The sequence below is a fragment of the Oncorhynchus keta genome, chromosome 14 (assembly GCF_023373465.1).
Source record: "Oncorhynchus keta strain PuntledgeMale-10-30-2019 chromosome 14, Oket_V2, whole genome shotgun sequence".
NCBI lineage: Eukaryota > Metazoa > Chordata > Actinopteri > Salmoniformes > Salmonidae > Oncorhynchus > Oncorhynchus keta.
In genome coordinates, this window is record NC_068434.1 from 19,074,958 (window position 1) to 19,098,065 (window position 23,108).

Here is a 23,108-nt window from a genome sequence, read left to right on the forward strand (position 1 = left end):
ATGGAGTGCATGGGATAGCTTTGTATGCATCTTTGTGTGTGGAGTAAAGGTGGTCTAGAGTTTTCTTTCCCCTCTGGTTGCACATTTAACACGCTGATAGAAATCTGGTGAAACAGATTTAAGTTTCCCTGCATTAAAGTTGCCGGCCACTAGGAGCGCCGCCTCTGGATGAGCATTTTCCTGTTTACTCATGGCTGAATACAGCTCATTGAGTGCGGTCTTAGTGCCAGCATCGGTATGTGGTGGTATGTAGACAGCTATGAAAAATAAAGATGAAACCTCTCGAGGTAGTGTCACAATGTGGCCCTTTTGGGGTGTATATCGTGGCTCCCCCCCTCTCACTCTCTCTCCCACATCAGGTTTTACAATGGTCATAAATTCCTGATAGAAACTCTCTATCTTTGCTGCCATGGAGTATGGAGGGAGAGAGCCTATGGACGCAATTTACATTAGACCATGCAAACCACGGTGTAAGCTAAGGTTGCAAGTGGTTGAATTTCTAAGACCAGAAAATATGAAGCGGGAGCTACAGTGAGGGGGAAAAGTATTTGATCTCCTGCTGATTTTGTACTTTTGCCGAATGACAAAGAAATGATCAGTCAAAAAAATGTAATGGTAGGTTTATTTGAACAGTGAGAGATTGAATAACAACAACAAAAATCCAGAAAAACGCATGTCAACAATGTTATACATTGATTTGCATTTTAATGAGGGAAATAAGTATTTGACCCCTCTGCAAAACATGACTTAGTACTTGTTGGCAAAACCCTTTTTGGCAATCAGAGGTCAGACGTTTCTTGTAGTTGGCCACCAGGTTTGCACACATCTCAGGAGGGATTTTGTCCCACCCCTCTTTGCAGATCTTCTCCAAGTCATTAAGGTTTCGAGGCTGATGTTTGGCAACTCGAACCTTCAGCTCCCTCCACAGATTTTCTATGGGATTAATAAAGGTCTGGAGACTGGCTAGGCCACTCTAGGACCTTAATGTGCTTCTTCTTGAGCCACTCCTTTGTTGCCTTGGCCGTGTGATTTGGGTCATTGTCATGCTGGAATACCCATCCACGACCGATTTTCAATGCCCTGGCTGAGGGAAGGAGGTTCTCACCCAAGGTTTGACGGTACATGGCCCTGTTCATTGTCCCTTTGATGCGGTGAAGTTGTCCTGTCCCCTTAGCAGAAAAACCCCCAAAGCATAATGTTTCCACCTCCATGTTTGACGGTGGGGATGGTGTTCTTGGGGTCATAGGCAGCATTCCTCCTCCAAACACGAGTTGAGTTGATGCCAAAGAGCTCCATTTTGGTCTCATCTGACCACAACACTTTCACCCAGTGGTCCTCTGATACATTCAGATGTTCATTGGCAAACGTCAGACGGGCATGTATATGTGCTTTCTTGAGCAGGGGGACCTTGCGGGCGCTGCAGGATTTCAGTCCTTCACGGCGTAGTGTGTTATCAATTGTTTTCTTGGTAACTATGGTCCCAGCTGCCTAGAGATCATTGACAAGATTCTCCCATGTAGTTCTGGGCTGATTCCTCACTGTTCTCATGATCATTGCAACTCCACGAGGTGAGATCTTGCATGGAGCCCCAGGCCGAGGGAGATTGACAGTTCTTTTGTGTTTCTTCCATTTGCGAATAATCGCACCAACTGTTGTCACCTTCTCACCAAGCTGCTTGGCGATGGTCTTGTAGCCCATTCCAGCCTTGTGTAGGTCTACAATCTTGTCCCTGACATCCTTAGAGAGCTCTTTGGTCTTGGCCATGGTGGAGAGTTTGGAACCTGATTGATTGATAGCTTCTGTAGACAGGTGTCTTTTATACAGGTAACAAACTGAGATTAGGAGCACTCCCTTTAAGAGTGTGCTCCTAATATCAGCTTGTTACCTGTATAAAAGACTCATGGGAGCCAGAAATCTTTCTGATTGAGAGGGGGTCAAATACTTATTTCCCTCATTAAAATGCAAATCAATTTATAACATATTTGACATGCGTTTTTCTGGATTTATCTGTTTTTATTCTGTCTCTCACTGTTCAAATAAACCTACCATTAAAATTATAGACTGATAGTGCACTAAGGAAGTCTCGAGGTTTTGCTCACCTGAGTTAGAGTATCTCATGATAAGCTGTAGACCACACTATCTACTGTCGTGTCTGTGACTACACTATCTACTGTCGTGTCTGTGACTATCAACTCTCTATGTGTAATTATTATTACGTGATTAAACTAATCATGTGAACTTTAATTAACTAGGAAATGTGGTCTACAGCTTATCATAAGATACTCTATCTCAGGCGAGCAAAACCTTGAGACTTCCTTAGTGCACTAGTTGTTGTTTACAAATATACATAGTCTGGCTCGTCGGACTCGTTAAAGGGAAAAAAAAGCTTCTGACAGTTTGTGGTGAGTAATCGCTGTTTTGATGTCCAGAAGTTCTTTTGGTCATAAGAGACAGTAAAGGCAACATTATGTACAGAATAAGTAAAGAAGTAAGTTACAAACAATGCAAAAACAACAAAAAACATAGTTGGTTAGGAACACGTAAAATGCCATCTTCTCAGGCGCCATGATACATGGCCAGTACATGATCAAATGTCCTGGTAGTTGGTAAACTTCATGATGCCGTTGACCTTAACTTAACAAGGGCCCCAGGACCAGTGGAATCACAATAACACCGCATAGATAGTGTAAAACGGCATTGGCACTTGGATTGGAACCGGTGCTATGGTCAAAAGACATGAAAATAGAGGTCTTTGTCCATCCAAACCTGCGGTGGATTTGGCCTTTGCAAATATATGCATAAATATCCTAGTCCTTACTGTAAAAAACTGGGGAAACAGGGGATCCAATAACCTATATTCTATTTTCCTTTTGTATTACTTGTTAAACAAAATCTCTTTCTCTGAGCAATTGTATAAGTATAAAATTGGAGCATACAAATACTGAGCTATATTGTATGTATTTATTAGTCTTTTTTTCTCATCTTTATCAAGGGATCCAATAATTCCCGGACCCCACTGTATATCTGTTTCAGTGAAGACAATTTAAAGGTGATGTCACATTGGGATGTAACCTACAGTAACCTACATGCTGTTTAGCTGGAAGGTCTTGTAACTGTACCTGCTTTGTCTCCCCTTGATGACACAGGATTTGTTGATGTTGATCATTGCTTGGCAATATTCTTCCTCGCTTGTCTTTTGAAATTCATTCAGGAAATTCTCCTCATCACTTGACCACTGGCTGATGAAGCAATAAAGCATCAGTAACAGGGTTCAGATCAGATGTTATAGCTGGCTTTAAGGGACACAAATGCATAGTTAGAAGTACACAGGTACTGCCTTGGAAAAATTCCAATGCTGGCGCTTTTATCTCAATATCAAATCATATCTGGTTAAGTACCTTACTTATATTATTATGTATTGTGTGGGCACACCTCCTACCTACACTCTTACAGAAAAAGGTTTCAAAGGGACTCTATCAATTGTTTCATATATGGCACCTCTAAAGGTTCTATACAAAGCCCAATGAACCCTTTCCTCAAGAAAGCAATAGTGTGCTTCATATATGGCACCTCTAAAGGTTCTATACAAAGCCCAATTAACCCTTTCCTCAAGAAAGCAATAGTGTGCTTCATAAATGACACCCCTAAAGGTTCTATATAAAACTCAAAATAAAACTTATTTCAAGAAATAGTCTATATAGAACCTTTAGGGGTGTCAGATATGAAGTACACGATAGAAACCTTTTGGGTTCTATATAGAACCTTTTTTTCTATGTTGAACCTTTCTGAAAAAGGCGTTGTTGCAAGTGCGCCCGCTGTCCATCTCTATGGGTGGATTCAAGGTCTAGCAACAGAGCCAATAAGATATCAGAACAGCGCACCCTGCTGTTGCATTGAACATATATATCAAATCACATTTTTTGTTGTCATATGCACAGGATACAGCAGGGTATATACGGTACAATAACATAATTACTTGTGAGCTATCCTCTCAAACAGTGCAGTATCAATATAAAACATATATATTCAATAAAGGCAATAGATTGGGAAGAGGTACTGTATGCACAGATGACCACTATTTCCATATTTGCTTGTTTCAACACTTTGGTTCATGGATATTTTCCAGTCTTTACTCCAGACCTCCCACTCCCAGAACTTTGTCACAAATATAAAATGTGTCATAATAAAAACAGTAATTATTCCACTCAGAAGCCAACTCGGAAGGAACTCTGAAGCCAACTCTATACACACATTCTGCTTATGTTAGTAGGCAAACATTTCCTCTTTCCCCTCACAGAGTTCCTAAATTAATGACTTTAGCTCATTCTATGGGCAATTGTAATCCTGTTAGGTCACAAAACACAAATGGCAAATCATGTGATATTCAGTGTGCCGTGGATTTAAGAGGATTGTCCAGTATTTTACCCTGTGTAAACACTGTAATGTTATACAGGTCAGAGGTAAACATTCTAAATTATAGGCCTAGCCCTAGTATACCTGTGCAATATGCATGTATAATCACACACCCCATTCTAATGATTAACCAAGTGACTAAGAAGATTATATGATACGTTTGAATTGTGACACTGCATTTTACTTTAGTGGTGTTACTGGTGGAAAAATAATTGCTGGTCATTAAAGTGAAATAGACCAGATTTGTTTTGGTTGGGGGGGTTACCCTAATTGTTCTGGAATTATTGATCAATAACTGACATGTTTGAAATATATACCAAATATTATCTTATCACTCTGCTAAGATAACAAAAAATTGCAACAAGTTTAGCAGGCATTATTTCGTTCAAAGAGTTCATCTTCTTGTTCGTTCATTGGGTTACACTAAAGTCATGATTTATATAATTATGCAAGTAGCCTGCACTCGAGTCCTCAAAAGCGATTGGTCGACCAGAAACAGGAGGATTGTCCCCTGTAGAGCGAATCCCTCACCGCCTGCCATCGACAGCTTCCACCCGTGAGTTTCGTAAGGATCTTGTGTAAGGCTGTTGTTACGTAGTCTTCAATGGCTATTACATATATATGTAGTAGCTATCTACAGTGTTTCCAGAAGTCCGGAAAATTGTCAGTCGCTCAAGTCGCATGTGAAGATGTATCCGAAAAGAAAAAGTGCAATGGATAGTCAAATTATTTCGGCAGAAATTGCTTTAGGTCTTGTTCTGTGTACAGCATATCGGATAATTTCGAAGAACATTTTCAGTCAACAGGTAGGCTATGTTTACATTACTTTTGATACAAGCTGAATTTATAATGCTAAAATGAAATAATAATAGGTAGGGGTTAGGAGAAAGATAAAATGAAAATGTAAGATGTTACTGCATGAGTAAGAAATCAATAGGCCTAGTTTTTGTCTTTTGACATATGCCTTTTGAAAGTGTTATTTTCCCTTTTGTTCATGATAATTTCAAATTATAGCCCACTGTTTCTTGTCTATTGATTCTTGAAGAAGCTTTTCTCTTATAACATCAGTAACCCCATACGGTTGAGTTAGATCTATTGCTGCGTTCATTTGCTAATCGGAACTAGGAAACTTACATTTTCTACTTGCAAATACAGTATGTTTGAACGCGGCACGTATAACAACAACCATTAAGTCGAAGATGTCCAAGAGTCCTAGTTCCCGACTAGCATTTGAACGCTGCATATGTGAGTCTTTGTACACCTTGTAAACCAACAGTGTATACAGTAGCTTCAAAATATATATATATATATAAAATAACTATAATGTAAGTGCTTCTGGCATCCATCATCTATGAATTTGACATTGTTTCCATTTCTTCAGACACATCCCTCATCTTAATAGCAAACCAAGTGGCAGGGCTGCCATTTGTTTGCTTGAATTCAGGATTGTGACTTTAATCTGTGCATTTATTTTCTATTTCTTAGGAGGAGAGTCAAGCTGTTGACAGTGAAAAGTTTGAGCTAACAAGGTCAATAGTGTGTGTATGGCTTGCAAGCAACATAAAGTTCCTACTCATTAAATGCAACAGCAATCCAGTTTCACTGTCTGCACATTCAACATCCAGGCTGATTGTGAGTACTCGAAATCTCTCCTGAATTCATTAATTCATTGATTGTTTGTTTTTGACCAGGTAAGTTCACTGAGAACACATTCTCATTTACAGCAACAACCTGGGGAATAGTTACAGGGGAGAGGAGGGGGATGAATGAGCCAATTGGAAGTTGGGAATGATTAACACCACAAACATAGGGACGGACACATGCATACAAAAACACAATGTTGTGTTGTAGATACGTGGTAGTAGAGTAGGGGCCTGAGGGCACTTAATATGTTGCGAAATCTGTTGTGAATTTATTAGAATGATTTTAAAATTGTAGAACTGCCTTAATTTTGCTGGACCACAGGAAGAGTAGCTGCTGCCTTGGCAGCAGATAATGGGGATCCATCTTAAATACAAATTAGGTGGCCATGATGGTATGAGGGACAGACTGTATATTTGCCAGGACACCGGGGTTAACACCCCTACAATTACGATAAGTGCCATGGGGTATTTAGTGACCACAGAGAGTCAGGTCTCCCGTTTAACGTCCCATCCGAAAGACGGATTGATTGATACAACCTTTTATGTTATCACTCTGCTAAGAAAAAACAGATTGATTGATTTATTGAGTAATTGTCTATTTACAGGCATTTCTGGCACTTCTACTGGATAGCTGCTATGGAATTAATTATCAGAGACTATACACTAACGAAGTAAGTCACCCACTATTATTTGGTTGATACAGTATTGAAAGCTTAGAAATGCTTTTATCATAGGCTACTTGTTACTGCAAATGTTATTTCAAGTTGGTAATACATTATTATTCTCAGCAGTGCCATATAACTATGAATAGAATAAGCCAGGGGTTCTTAAACGTTTTGAGCACGAGTCCAAAATGAGAAATTGACCATACCATGACCAAAATCGTCCTCCAACGACCCAATTTAAGAAGAAATTGTGTGTATTATAGATGTATTCTCGTAACTCGCAACCCACCATGCCCAGGGCCCACTTTGGCTCCCGACCCATAGTTTAATAAGAAACCCTGGGTTAGGTTATATGTGTATGTCAGGTTTTAAGTGCATAAATATTTTTTTCTCTAATGTTTTAATGATTTAATGATTAGATGTTGGATTGCAATTGTTTTCACTAACAGTCATTTTTTTTCTCCTTCTAGCGGCCTACAGTGGACATGGCTGTGTGTTCTTTCTTCATAGTGAGCAGTGTTGTCCTCTTCTTTTTGGACCACAGCCAGCTGCAGAGCAGAGTGGACTTGCACATGATCTTCAGTGACTCTCAGAAATTCTTCCTTCAGATGGACTTTTTTGCCACTTTTGTCTTTGGCCTCCTCTGGCTGGCCTTCCCCGATTGGCTCCTAGGATTCCAGGTAGGCTCTTAGTACCATAGAAATACTATGAGGCAAGATTTCACATAGTGGAGATGCAGGATGACTAAGAAAAGTCAGTAGCTTCCAGGTTCCAGTTTGAGAATGTGCTGTTACAAGAGGTGAAGAATGTTTCTGCAATAAATGTTTGCTTCACTCTTTCAGCCCATTACAGGTTCTGAGGACATCTTCCATCTTCACCTCAGTAGAGCCTTTGGCGCCATGATGGTGGGTGACAGTTTTGTCTCTTTTACAACACAGAATTTCCAACCCAACAAAGAAAAGCCATCCGTGTTCATAAGCCGAGCAGTGGTATGTGATTTTTCAGCAATCTCTTTTTTTTTTGTCTTTATTTTAATTTTTTTACAGTAGAGAGTTCTGATGCTTCCATATAAATACATAGAATCAATTGAGAATAACACCCCATCATACACACCCCTCCCCACCCACACAAAAAGTTCATGTCAGGCAAGGCTGTGACTAGGTGGCAGTTTCACAGAATGAAGGCCTACATGCCATGCTCCTCCCTATTCTGACTTGAGTTAACATGCTTAACTGGAATTACCATGCAAGTCTGCCATTGATGTCACTGAATCATTTATGTGAAATGTGACTGCAGTGTTTTCTCTTGGTTTTTCAGGGCAGCTTGGTGCTGCTGGTGTTCCTGGTCCACTCTCAGCTGACCACCTCTGCCTGGGCCCCTGCCCAGATCTGGTTTGGCCTGGTGGGAGCCAGCCTCTGGACAGGAAACTCCATCTTAGGTTACCTCAGCTCTAAACAACAAAATATGTAAGAAGTCCATTCACACAGACACTGAACACAACAGTCACAACATAACGGGCAGAAGTTACATTGAACCCTCTTCTGTGTCCCACAAGACTGTTAGCCCGCTTAAGTGAAGCTGATCACGTGAGCATGGTTAATCAAACCACAGCTGTTGCACAGAAAGCAGAGGCAGATTCTCTGGGAACCTGGAGTGACTTCGAATGAGTGATTAGTTATTGTTAAACAATTTCCATCCTATGTTGTTCTGTCTTATGATATTCATACTTCACCATGAATGAGATGGTGATGGTCATTGCTGACAGAGGTGGAAAGAGACTCTTTGGAAATCTAAATGTCTAAATATACTTTACTGTACATTTGTAAATGTGTAACTCCTCTGAGAGGAGGTTAGACGCCATCGGAGATTGTAAAAGACACTTGACCCTACCATTCCACTGTACAGAAGTGAATAGTAAGTATGCAGGCTCAGCCTTAGAAACATAATTATGAAATAACTTTTGAGGAACTATTGATGGGAAGCGTGGAGGTGTTGTAGCTGCACCCATATGACTAAATAGATGTAACTGACGTTGAAATTCTGTCAAGGAATAAAAGTGAAGGGAAATGTTACTCAGAAACATTGTGATATTCTAATCTAGTGCTTCCTTTTTATTTATCCTGCTCCAAGGCTTGAACTCTCTGTAACCACTAGATGGTGCTATGCACATGGCCATGGAGTCCTTTGAATGGATTTGAATAATAGGGAATCTAGGTTTTAATAGCCCATCATTCCTATCATTATATTTCCATGACATAGTCTGACCAGTTGAATCCAGGTGAAAGCTATCATCCCTTACTGATGTAACTTGTTAAATCCACTTCAATCAGTTTAAATGAAGGGGAGGAGACAGGTTAAAGAAGGATTTTTAAGCCTTGAGACATTTGAAACATGGCTTGTGTATTTGGTGAATGGGTGTAACGGATGTGAAACAGCTAGCTTAGTTAGCGGTGCGCGCTAAATAGCGTTTCAATCGGTGACGTCACTTGCTCTGAGACCTTGAAGTAGTAGTTCCCCTTGCTCTGCAAGGGCCGTGGCTTTTGTGGAGCAATGGGTAACGATGCTTCGTGGGTGACTGTTGTTGATGTGTGCAGAGGGTCCCTGGTTCGCGCCCGGGTATGGGCGAGGGGACGGTCTAAAGTTATACTGTTACATGGGCAAGACAAAATATTTGAGTGCCTTTGAACAGGGTATGGTAGTAGTAGGTGAGTGTGTCAAGAACTGCAACACTGCTGGGTTTTTCACTCTCAACAGTTTCCTGTGGTCCACCACTCAAAGGACATCCAGCCAACTTGACACAACTGTAGTAAGCATTGGAGTCAACATGGGTCAGCATCACTGTGGAATGCTTTTGACACCTTGATACCTTGGCAAATTGAAGCTGTTCTGAGGGCAAAAGGGGGTGCAACTAAATTCTAGGAAGGAGTTCCTGTTTTGTACACTCAGTGTATATGTTAGCTGTTGTGAATACTTCAAATTATATAGCACAATGAGTATATATTTTGATGATTGTGCATTGACAGTAATAGGTACACTCACTTCATAGGACAATTTTGGTTGTGAGCTAAAAACACTGACAGGTTCCCTTGTCTTTCTATAAAACATCCTCACAACTGTTAGTCAATACTGACACCTTGACCTTGACCATGATCATGCTTATAAGAATTCACAACAACACAACATCAGAGAACTATAGAGGTTATTTAAATCAGTACAACTGCCAGTTGAGTACAGCAGAGAAGATTGAGGTTGAGGAAAAGGTTACTTGGCTCCACTGCTCCTGACTGCTGATGTGGTTGGATTACCAAACTTCCATTGCTCTTCATGTGCACTTCTCTCAGCTGGCCACATCCTTTGTAGTAACCCTAAGAAAAGGTGACTGGACCCTGAAAAACGGATACCAATTGACTGACTGTGCTCCGGTGTCTAATGAGCACACAAATGAAGCAGGTAAGAGGTTTACAGAGGAGAGGACAAACCTGGGACAATGAGCAAAACTGGTTGGAAAGATGTCTTTTCAACCAGTTTTGACTTTGAAAATACGTATTTTTAACAAGTTTTGCTTACTGTGGGGTGGTAATGGGTGCATCTGCAATGGCACTTTATTCCCTACGTAGTGCACAACTTTTGAAGTTGAGCACTACAAAAGGAAATGGGGTGCCATTTCAGACAACGTCTAAGTCACAACATGTCCTTACAGATTTCAAATAAATCAGTGTGGGTTAGAATGATCCATCCTCATGAATGATGCAGATATTCTGTGAATAATAACAACACAAGTGTACTTGGTTATAACAGATATTTAAAAAATGTAATAAAGCTGCTTTCCTCTCATCAAGAGGTCAAGCAGGAAGTAGCACTCTATATGTTTTGAGTTTGGAGTATTGCGCTCGCAAGTCAATAAGAGCCAGTGAGGTTGTTAGAGCCAGTGTGATCACACTTAGTGATTCACAATCACATGGCAAAGGCATTGGCAGCAAAGTATCCCCAGAGCCCAGCAATTCAAAAATTGTCTATCTGGATTACCGCCTATAGGATAAGATTAAATGCATAGAAATATAATGAATAGAACTCGAGTCCCCATTCTAGTAAATTATTTGGCCATTCTATTCATTTCAATCCTATCCAATAGGCAAAATCCTGATAGATAACTTAAATCCCTAACAAAGGGATAGTTGATATATGCAATTAAACATGTCCCCATTAATGCAAATCCACTAGGCACAGATGTCAATTCAATGTTTAGTTTTGATTTAAATTTGGTTAAGTTGTCAACTAACGTGAAATCAACAACAACAAAATCATCATGTCATTGGATTTAGGTTAAAAATGTGAAATTCCCTTACGTTGATGACTTTTATCAAATCCAATCAGTTTTACAAGTTGATTCAACGTCATCACATTGAATTGATTTTGTTTAAATGACGTGTAAACAGCGTTGATTCAACCAGTTTTTGCCCAGTGGGAAGGCTTTTGCACACCAATCATTTCCTGGTGTGGGAGGATTAGACTGTGCTGATAGCACACAAACACAAATCTGAAAGGCAAAGGCAATCAGTTGCTTCAAACTGCACTCCCGTGACATAATGTTTCAGTGTGTGTATCTTCTTCTCAATGGCATCTGTTCGCTCTTCCACTCATATGTAACAATTCACAAATCACAACCTTATATATAAAATGATCCTGTGAACCCTGTCAATGTTTGTTTCCCCAACACTTCTAATAAGAATCTGGCAATAAATTATCCTATGTCAATAATATTAAACTCTGAGTTCTGAAAAACATTTTTAAAATAGAAAATGTTAACATCATTGTACAGCACTTTGCTCCTCGTGACTCACTCTTCCTGTCTGCCAAAATTTCTTTGTTGATAGGAAACGCACATTTTCCCAAAGTATCATCACCCTGCTGCTACAGACAGGATTCAATTAGTATTTGCTTGCCAAATACTTTAGCTGCACTTGATTGAGCTTGCCTGGCGCAAAGTAGTCAATGGAGTAGTCCCGAAAGTGGAAAACCCATCTAAGCCTTCCATGAAGGCTCAATCAAACACATAACATTTTAAAAAGAAAACAAATAATATTCAAACCCCGGTCTTTCATGCTAATGAGTAGGGAATCATCATGAACATTCGGTAGCCTGTGACCAAGTCTGGTCTGCCTCAGCGATCAACACATGCACGTATTCGCCTCTAATCTGTCTGCCCTCTCATTCCTATCTGTATAATAACAATACAATAGGAGAGCAGAGTTGGAACCTATATCGTATGTTGAGCATAGGCCTTTGCCTTCAAAGGTATTATTTTCCACTAACAATGTGAATTTGCCAGCTGAAAAACGCATGTTGTTGCTGTCGGATGAAAACGGATGAAGATTTGAGAAAAAACATTGCTATATTTACCATTAACAACAAAGAATTTCAAAACTTCAGAAGCTATTTTAAATGAATTGTATTGGTCCTAGAGTCATGAAATGTCCAGAGCACATTGAGGAGAGTTACTCATTTGAATACATGTAAAACAAAATGAAAATTGTCAAAGATTGAGTTTCAAGGTTTTCATCAGACAGCGACGATGTACATTGAGTGTACAAATAAGGTGAATCCAGGTGAAAGATATTATCTCCTATTGATGTTACTTAAATCCACTTCAATCAGCTTAGATGAAGTGGAGGAGACAGGTTAAAGAAGGATTTTTAAGCATTGAGGCAACTGATACATGGATTGTGTATGTGTGCCATTCAGAGGGTGAATGGGCAAGACCATATATTGAATTGCCTTTGAATGGGGTATGATGGGTGCCAGGTGCACCAGTTTGAGTGTGTCAAGAACTGCAACACTGCTGGGCTTTTCACACTCAACAGTTTCCTGTGTGTATCTAGAATGGTCCACGCCCCAAAGGACATCCTGCCAACTTGACACAACTGTGGGAAGCATTGGAGTCAACATGGGCCAGCATCCCTGTGGAACGCTTTCGACACCTTGTAGAGTCCATGCCCCGAACGAATAGAGGCTGTTCTGAGAGCAAAAAGGGGGTGTTCCTAAAGTTTTGTACACTCAGTGTTTATGTATACCTGTGTTGTATGAAAGTATCCTCAAGATTCTTGTGTTTGGGGTTGAGTGAAATTATGGATGAACAACAACTTCAGGTAGAGTAACCTACAGAGCATAACCACTGTCATCCCCCAATCACCAGCTGACCACCTTACTGCTGTAGGTTTCCATGTATTTAACCTGTGATTTCTGTCCCAGGGCCTTCCAACCCCATGGCCCAAACATACATACATCTTTTAAACAAATGACTGCTCTAGCCTTCCAAGGTCAGAAGAGACAAGAGTGGTTGTGATGGAGTTAAGATGATTGTCTGAGCTGTTCGAGCAATGCCCTTCTGTTAAAACAGTCCTGTATGAATTATAATGACAAATGAATTCTGCACAGCTGAAGGAGGTATCATTGGTCTCTAGTACTAGCACATTGTGAGAACCATAATCATCCTTACAGCTCATTTTTCCAATTGCAATTCAAAGATGTATGGCTGGGGTTGCCTGGTTCCAGGCAGGAGAGCTCAAAGGACCAGGTTCAGTTTTGTAATTAATTTGTAGCAATTTCTCTGTGCGTTTGGCAGCTGTTTAAAAAGGCTAACTCGGGGAAATTCACGTAGTCTTTTCCAAATGTTTTATTGAGATTTGTGAGCTGCTCATTTAATCTACTGTAAGTGTGTCTCTCAATATGACTAGAGGTCTGCTGCCAAATCTCAAGATTAATAGAAATGAAACACATTTAAGGAGTTGTAGAAAGATTTCTGGCATTGAAAGTTACAATTCTACCAAAATTATAATGTACTTTTGGGCCAGTGTCAATTTTTTCACCTTCACTAATGATCCAGAGGTCAGGAAAACAAAATTGAATATAGTGATCTTAGGTATTATCACCTCTCACTGCATTTGCATAATACTCTATAATATTACATTCACCTGTCATTTAGTTCCATTTGATTTGATTTGCCATAGGGGAAACATTAACAAATATGAGGTTAAAAAAGAAGGCAATCAAAACTTTCATACAGTTTGTTGTCCCCATCTGTACAATGAGATAGGTATACAGTTACTGCCAGTACCAAGGGATTATACTGTAAATATGAATCTATGAAATATACAGAATGCTGCTGAATGTGTGTGAGAGATGAGCAGAGGTCATCTACACCCTGCTAACACTGTTTGAGCTGCGTTCTGTGTTGTTATAGTCTTTGTTTCTGTGTTATTGTGTTCTATGTTGTTGTGTTCTTTGTTAATCTGTTTGTGTTGCTGCATTCTGTGTTGCTGTGTTCTGTGTTGTTGTGTTCCTTTTTTCTGTGTTGTTGTGGTTTTGTTGTTGTGTTCTGTGTTCTATTTGTTGAATTCTTTGTTCCGTGTTGTTGTGTTATATTTGGTTGTGTTCTGTGTTACTTTGTTCTGTGTTGCTGTGTTCTGTGTTGCTGTTTTGTGTCTTTGTTATTTTTTCTGTGTTTCTGTGTTGTGTTCTTTGTCGTTGTGTTCTGTGTTGCTGTGTTCTGTGTTGTCATATCTATCCTGTGAGGATCAGAATGGGTCAGATCAGACCGGCGAGATTGTGACAGTAACCAGTTCTCTCTCTCTCCCACAGAGGGGAGAGGGGGAACTGCTGGGTGGGCGACAGTTCACACTCAGTCATAAATTACAAGACAGGGAGGTTCTCTCTCTTGCTCTTTAGTATCAACCATAGGAATGTCACAAACATGTTCAAAAAGTGATAATGGAACGATATTGTTAACATACCAATGTGGGAAGTGGTCAGTGGGGAACTATGGAAAACTAATTTCATATTGTTTGTCATTTTGTGATGTTCTAAAATCTGTACGGACCAAATACTGTAACTTGTGAAGCATACACCCTTTATCTGTTAAGTTTTCATTCAATATGTTGTGAAAACAATATGAAAAATGATGAAGGAATTTGTGTTAAGATATGAATGTGATTTTAGTTTTCTAATTAGATAATAGTTTTGATATCCTTTGCACATTAAGTAGCCATGCCCCAAATGAGGTCACCGAGCTTGTCAGCATGACGGAACACACCTTTTGACCAAGATTGCATAAAGGCTTGGAAGAGGAATCAACCTTTAGACCAGGAAACGTGCAGCGGAGAGCTACACATTTGAAAAAGTTTAAACTTTCAACCTCAGCAAGAGGTGAAGAAAATTAACTCACCTACCAGACCAGGACACTGCCAGTCTGCAGCTGCACGTGTCAAGTGATTTGGAACTTTGACTAGCTACCACTGGTACAGCTAAGTAGCTGTTCTGAGGAATGAACACCGATGGATACCGGACAACTAAGAAGAAGGACATTGCGACCTCAGATGGACAATCAGAGCATGTACAATTGGCCCACAGGAAAGGCCCACCAAACCCTTTCCAAGAAGGCTTGGTTCTGACAGAGATAAATGACAAATGAAGGCATTCGTCAGGGTAGCCTAGTGGTTAGAGTGTTGGACTAATAACTGCAAGGTTGCAAGTTCAAATCCCTGAGCTGACAAAATACAAATCTGTTGTTCTGACCCTGAACAGGTAGTTAACCCACTGTTCCTAGGCTGAAAATAAGAATTTGTTCTTAACTGACTTGCCTAGTTAAATAAAGGTAACATTTTAAAAAATCCCACATAAATGCATTAATGATTTCTTACTCCATAACGGGCGGCGGTTCATGTGGAAACTATATGATTTTATTTTGATCTTATTTTATTAGGATCTCTTTTGGTCCCTATTTGGACTAATCTTCCAAGAGTCCTTAAACATTAAACTACAACTTATAATAGGATCACATTTTCACATATAACACACTGCTACAAACAGACATAATACGCTAACATATTGACCAGATAAATACTCTAACAGTCTAAAAAGATAGATTGATTCTTCATCTACCATTGTCCAGCACAACTGTCCTATGTATTATATTTAAATGGTTTTAAAGTATTGTTGGAATTTATATGTTGAAAGGTTTCTGATTTGCTCAGACAAATTATTCCATTTCTTTATTGATCTAAATCAAAATGTTATTTTTCCGATTTCACTTTTCTGTCTGGATAACACATGGACAATTGATTCCTAGTATTTACTGAATGTCTGTCTCTTACCAACTTAATACTGTTGTGACTAGAGTTTGGCCGTTTTAAATGGTGTATATTATGAAATAAAATAAGCATGTTTTTCGATTATCTTGTTGATTGATGACCAACCATGATAATTGAGCATGACTACAACAGAAGAACCATATATTTTTTTTTTTTTTTTTTTTTTTTTTACCTTTATTTAACCAGGCAAGTCAGTTAAGAACATATTCTTATTTTCAATGACGGCCTGGGAACACTGCCTGTTCAGGGGCAGAACGACAGATTTGTACCTTGTCAGCTCAGGGGTTTGAACTCACAACCTTCCAGTTACTAGTCCAACGCTCTAACCACTAGGCTACGCTGCCGCCCCACCTTAAAACAATCCTTACTGCTTTGTTCCGTTCAATTTGCAGCCTCCTAATTTCACGTTCATTTCCCCAGAACAATAGTTCACCTGACTCCCAATTAATTCTTGGGTTATTTGCTTAGACTTTCCTGGTAAATATTTAGCTATCCTTCTGATCATGCATGCAGTTTTAATATTTTTTTTACATAGATTAGTTATTTGAGACGACCATGATAAGCAGTTGTCTAGCTGCACTCCTTGTATTTTGGTTTCTGTCACTTCCTCAATTTCTACTCCCCCGATACTTAATTTTATCCCATGCTGTGTTGGCCTTTTCCTGCTGGAACAGACCATCATAACTTCCTTGATACAAATCTACTTGTATTAAATCAAATCAAATTGTATTGGTCACATACACATGGATAGCAGATGTTAATGTGAGTGTAGCGAAATGTTTGTGCTTCTAGTTCTGACCATGTAGTAATATCTAACAAGTAATCTAACAATTTCACAACAACTACCTTATACACACACACAAGTGTAAAGGAATGAATAAGAATATGTACAAATAAATATATGGATGAGCGATGGCCATGCGGCATAGGCAAGATGCAGTAGATGGTATAGAGTACTGTATATACGTATGAAATGAGTAATGTAGGGTATGTAAACATTATATAAAGTGGCATTGTTTAAAGTGACTAGTGATAAATGTATTACATCTAATTTTTTTATTATTAAAGTGGCTAGAGCTTGATGTACCTGTTGAACCGATTGTCTTGCTGTATAAATGGTATTATCATCTGCATATATAGTAGCTTGAGTTTCAGATAAGGCATAAGGAAGGTGGTTGGTATATATTAAGTAAAGAAGTGGCCCAAGGCAGCTTCCCTGCGGTATTCCACAGTTTAAAGCACGAGGGGAAGAAAATGAACCATTGATATAGGTGGACTGTTCTTGTCAATTAGATATGACTGTACCCAATTAAATGTTACCTCCTTAAAACCATAATGCATTCATTTGGTCAAAATTGATCCAATAAATCAAATGCTGCATTAAAATCTAAAAATAGTATAATATAATAATATATGCCATTTAGCAGACGCTTTTATCCAAAGCGACTTACAGTCATGTGTGCATACATTCTACGTATGGGTGGTGCCGGGAATCGAACCCACTACCCTGGCGTTACAAGCGCCATGCTCTACCAACTGTGCTACAGAAGGACCATAGTACACCCAAAAGCCTGCCCTTATCTATAGCATTGAGCCACTGACTGACGTTACTGTGAGAATAATTCTGAAATGTCGCAAAAATAAGTGTGCATTTCTCACTCTCTCTCTCTCTCTCTCTCTCTCGCTCTCTCTCTCTCTCTCTCTATCATCGGAGTGCATGCTGGGAGTGAGTCGGGAAGCAGGAACTATTGTGAGAGCGACTGAAATGTTTTCACTTTATTGGGTTTCAGTGTTTTCAGTGTGTATATATCTATATATTGATTTGTTTATTTGTTTTATGGTTATATTTGTCTCATTGTCACTAAGCACGTATAGGGGAGGTGTGATAGTTCAGGTTGTTTTTCTCGAGGGCACAACCAGCATATGGGGCTGGTTGCAATGGCCCCTCGCGGAGGGTTGGGGTTTGAAAAGCTTAGTCAGCCGCATGGAGTAAAGATTCCTGCTGCAGCAGGGTGTTCGGTGGAAGAATGCAGCTTAGCAGCTAGCGCTATCATTGGGTATGATAAAATCTGCCTCAAGGATGAATAGCGCTGTAGTGATATTCTTAGATTCCATTGAAAAGGTGAATATGATAGTTGAGAGTGGTGTTGTATTACGGGATACGCAGACGTTGATATTTCCTCTTATGAATCCGGCAAAGAACGTTATACTTTATAATGTGCCACCATTCATTAGAGATTAAGTGTTGGAGCGAGAGTTATCTCCTCATGGTCAAATTGTATCTACAATAAAAAAATGTTATTTTTGGATGCAAATCTCCTTTGCTGAAACATGTCATGTCTCATAGGAGACAAGTGCACATGATTTTAAAGAAGGATACTGACGAACTGAATTTAGCATTCAGTTTTAAGATTGACGGATTTGATTATGTGTTATACACTTCTACTGAATCAATGAAAATGCTTTCGCTGTGGAAGAGAGGGGCATTTGGTACTTTATTGTCCCGAGAACGAGCTTGCAGAGCCCGGTAGCAGCTCTGGCGCTGGTGCAGCTAATGCACCACCGCGAAGGGATGAATATGCCAAGGATGCAGGGGAAGGGAGAAGGTGGGCAGATGTGGTTAGAAAAGTAGGAAAGGAGAGCGGGGTGACTACGGGGGAAATTGTGGTGGACCAGAGCAAAGATAGAGGGCAAATAGCCAGTGAGACTGCGACTGGGGTCGCTGACCAGTCGCTGAGTCTGTGTTGGAAAATGAAAGTGGAGTTCAAGACGAGATTGAAACAATGGAAAATGAAGCAGCTGTATTTAAAAAACAGAGGATTAAGAGGAAGAATTCAAAGGGTGATGAATGTTATAATTCTAAGAGAAAGGAGAAAGGTAGAGATTGATAAACCAGTTGAGAATAAACAGGTTGTAGAGATGGTGGAGTTTCCTCGGGGGAGGATAGCGAGAGTGAGTCATCTGCTGTATCATAACAAAATAGTGAGAGAAATGGAGTGGAAGGGAGCTATGGGATTGAGAACGTATTGTCAATTAAATAAATATAAGTAGGCTAATAATTTAACAGATGTTTTTCCTGAAAGTAATTTGTTTATTGAATCAGCAAAGGTTTTGATATAAAAAATAACGGGGGGAGGTTTGACAAGCCCTGAAATACCTAGACTCAAGAAATGTGTTATGACAAGTAATTTAAATTATAAAGGAAATGAAAGAGTTCAGTCACAGTCTTAACTCTGTAAAGAGATGTGTTTTCTGTCTGTTCCTCTGTATTTTTCCCAGCCATGAGCAGTTTTAAGATTTCTTCTTTAAATGTAAATGGGGCGAGAGACGTTAAAAAAAGAGCTATGGTATTTGAGTTAATGAAGGGAAAGGGATAGTGACATACGTTTTCTACAGGAAACGCATAGTAATATTGAAAATGAATTTATGTGGCAACGGGAGTGGGGGGACAGTAGTGTGTAGTCATAAAAGCTCAAACAGTGGGGGTTTGGCTATCCTGTCCTCAAAGGGTTTTTTGCCTTTGAGGTTGAAGAGGTAGTTGAGGGGAGTTTATTAAAATTTAGAGTGAGGTATGAAAACATCACTATGTGTTTAATAAATGTATTTGCCCTAGTAGTGGCAGTTGAGAGGGTATGTTTTTGGAGACATTATGAAATACCATTGAGAAATGTAACACTGAGGATGATTTATTTCTTGCTGGGGATTTTAACTGTGCAGTCTGTGATTTATATAGAAACCACAAAGAACCTCATATAGCCTCAAGGACTTTTTTAAACGCCTTATTGTAACACATGAAATGTATGATATTTGGCGGAGCCAACATGGAGGCACGAGACAGTACACATGGGGCCAAGTGAGAGAGAACATCTCTCTGGCCAGATTAGATACGTTTTATTGTTTTGAGCATCAATCTCAGGTCTGTAAATCAAGTGTGATAACCCCAGTGGGATTTTTTGATCATTGTTTAATAAAAATAGGTGGTGTACATTAACGCTGTAAAACCCCAAAGTGCATACTGGCATTTAATAGAACTTTATTGAGTGATGCTCACTTCAGGAAATGTTTTAGTTTTTTCTGGGAGAGGTGGAGGTCTCAAAGGGATAGTTTTCTATCCTTTCAACAGTGGTGGGATATAGGGGAAATCCAGATTCAACAATTCTGTAATCAATACACGATGAGTGTCACCAGAGATATCACCAGATCAATGAACGCGTTAGAGTCTGAAATAGTGGAACTCCTGACGTTGGTTGAGACCACAGGAGATTGAGGCCATATTCAGGCCCTCAAGAGAAAAAAAGCTGCATTGGCAGAACTGCTGGGTATCAGAGCACAGGGGGCATTGGTGAGAAGTAAGTTTCAGGGAATCTCTGAAATGGATGCCTCATCCACATTTTTCTTTGGTTTAGAGAAGAAGAATGGACAAAGAAGAATTATTAATTGCCTCAAATCAGCTGAGCTCTGCAGGTGTGAGTACGAAGAGTATATAACAGTGACACAACAGTTCTTTGATGGGCTCCCACAGGTGGCAGCAGAAGCTCAAGTTGAGCTAGATCAACCATGGTCTTTGCAGGAGCTATACACAGCATTTAAAGGCATGGAAAATGGAAGGGCACCGCATTGATGAGCTTCCCGTCTTTTTGGGCTGTGTTGGGAGAGGATTGGCAAGCAGTAGTTAACAATAGTTTGACCGGAGGGTTACTATCGATAAACTGCAGAAGGGCTGTACTCACCCTATGCCAAAAAAGGGTGATCCTAGGGCGGTGAAGAACTGGAGGCCGGTGGCCTTATTTTGCACTGATTTTAAGATCTTGTCCAAGGCTTTGTCCAACAGGCTGAGGAAGGTGATGGGGCAAATCATACACACGGACCAGTCCTACTGGGTTCCCGGCAGGCATATATTACATTTAAGTCATTTAGCAGACGCTCTTATCCAGAGCGACTTACAAATTGGTGCATTCACCCTATGACATCCAGTAGAATAGTCACTTTACAATAGTGCATCTAAATCTTAAAGGGGGGTGAGAAGGATTACTTATCCTATCCTAGGTATTCCTTAAAGAGGTGAGGTAGGGGATAACGTTTCCCTGATTCGGAATATTCTTCCTATTCGTCTCTCAGCCTATGCTGATGTAGTTATTTTAGTGAAGAATCAAGCGGGGGTAGATAGTTTGAGTCTCATGGTTGATCGGTTTAGGGGAATATCCTCTGCAAAGGTAAATTGGGAAGAAAATTTGTGCTTTACAGATTGGGCAATTGTCTGGAGGGATCATGGCTTTGCCAGGGGTCTGGAATGGTGTACGGGAGGTTTTAAGTATCTTGGAGTGTACCTAGGGGATGACGGGACTATTGAAAACATTTGGAATGGGGTGGTTGAAATTGTGGAAGGGGGGGATGAGGAGATGGCGTTGTTATCTCGCTTGTCATATAGGGGGCGCACTATTCTTGTTAACAATGTGGTCTACACTGTGGCGGTTGTCATGTTAAGAGACACCATCTGGCCTTCTGGTTATGATACAGGCAATTATTGTAGATTTATTTTGGGATAAATATCATTGGGTTCCACAAAGTGTTTTGTATTTGTTAAAAAAGGAGGGGGGACAAGGTCTTGTACATCTTGCTAGTAGGGCTGTTGTTTTCCGGTTCCAGTTTATTCAAAGGTTGCTTTATGGACTGGAAATTGTGGTTTGGAGAGGGGTGGCAGGTCTTGTATTACAGCAGGAAGGGGGATTAGGTTTAAAGAATGCTTTTTTTGGTTGATAGTAGCCAGATTTCTAGGGAGGGAGTGCCTCCGTTTTATAGAGGCCTTCTTAGGGTTTGTAGTATAATGAAGGTGTCCAGAAGTACTACAGCGGAGTCAGTGCATTGGCTGCTGGAGGACCCTCTGGTGTATGGGGCAAGACTGGATTGTTCAATTGCTGCTGTTCCACATTTCTCCAAGATTCTGGTGAAGGGCAAAAACCTTAATGGATGGAGAAAGGATGGCTGAACATTTGGGGGTGAGGTCGGAAAGGATTGTCAGATAACTTCTAAGAAGCTGCAGGAAGGATCTGTCAGCAGAAGAGTGTATTATGCTTAACAGTCACAAGAAAAAGGTACAAGATGAAAACGTCCCATTTCCAAGATTAGGGATTACACCCAATATCTCAGAGTCAGAAATAAAGGCGTTATTACTGGATTTGAGAGGGTTGGAAGAGGTGGGTTTGGATGAGGTGAATGGGAAGGATTTATATAGGTGGTGTGACTATCAGGAGTCAAGGTAAGACCCAAGTGCAGACTGTGTGAAGTAACAATGTTTATTGTAACCACAGGTGCATGCAAATGACAGCTCAAGGCAGGCAGGGATCGGTAATCCAGAGCAGGAGAAAAGTTACAGCACGGCAGGCAGGCTCAGAGACAGGCAGTGGTCAGGCGGGTGGGTACAGGGTCAGGACGGGCAAAAACCAGGAGGAGGAGAAAAGCAGAGACTAGGGGGCAAACAGGAGCTTAGACAAAATGCTTGTAGGCTTGAACAAACAAGACGAACTGGCAACAGGCAGACCGAAAACACAGGTATAAATACACAGAGGATAATGGGAAAGATAGGCGACACCTGGAGGGGGGTGGAGACAAGCACAAAGACAGGTGAATCAGATCAGGGTCTGACAGTGTCAAGGTTTTGAATAAAGATACATTGAAAAATAGAAAAGACACTCCTTGGAGGGTAAAACTGGGCCTTGATGACAAGGTAAAGCCAGCTTGGAGAGCACTGTACAAGCCACCGTTACAAAAGGGTACAGGTGATATGCAATGCAGGGTTTGATTGCAGTTAACGCATTTGTTTCTTTCATTAACTCAGATGTTGGAGATGGATGTCCTTTTTGTAATATAAGATAAACAATGTTTCACTGTTTTATGAAGTGTGAGAGGATAAAGCCTCTCTTTGAAATAATAGAGTCTTTGTTTACAGCTGAAGGGGAGATTTTCAGTAACACTGTTTTAATTTGGGGGTTTCAATATAGTAAACAACAGAAAATAAAATATTTCAACTGTAAAGTGTTATTTTGGGACAAGCTAAGATTTTTTCTGAGTAGGAAATAGAGTATAAGATAGACACGGAATATGGGCAGGATGTAAGATGTGTTTTGAAGGTATTAGTCAAAGCGAGAATAAAGGGGGATTTTGAGTTCTTCTCGGGTGTAAAAGATTTCCCATTGTTTGAGGAGAAGTGGGCTTAAGAATGAGTTTTGTGGAGGAGGGGGAAC

At 40.1% G+C, this 23,108-nt stretch overlaps 1 protein-coding gene across 1 annotated transcript; it reads left to right on the top strand.

Moving 5' to 3' along the window:
- The first annotated feature begins 4,795 nt into the window (after positions 1-4,795).
- Positions 4,796-16,029, top strand: LOC118394201 (uncharacterized). Its single transcript, XM_052461231.1, has 6 exons — positions 4,796-5,219; positions 5,899-6,045; positions 6,662-6,727; positions 7,192-7,401; positions 7,564-7,710; positions 8,039-16,029. The coding sequence occupies exons 1-6, from the start codon at positions 5,103-5,105 to the stop codon at positions 8,189-8,191; spliced, it is 840 nt and encodes a 279-aa protein (XP_052317191.1). The 5' UTR covers positions 4,796-5,102; the 3' UTR covers positions 8,192-16,029.
- The last annotated feature ends 7,079 nt before the right edge of the window (positions 16,030-23,108 follow it).

Excerpts from the sequence above, each read along its gene's own strand:
- LOC118394201 (XM_052461231.1), top strand. The coding sequence starts at position 5,103 with ATGTATCCGAAAAGAAAAAGTGCAATGGATAGTCAAATTATTTCGGCA. Across the intron at positions 5,220-5,898 it reads AGAACATTTTCAGTCAACAG|GAGGAGAGTCAAGCTGTTGA; the intron begins GTAGGCTATGTT and ends TCTATTTCTTAG. Across the intron at positions 7,711-8,038 it reads TGTTCATAAGCCGAGCAGTG|GGCAGCTTGGTGCTGCTGGT; the intron begins GTATGTGATTTT and ends TTGGTTTTTCAG.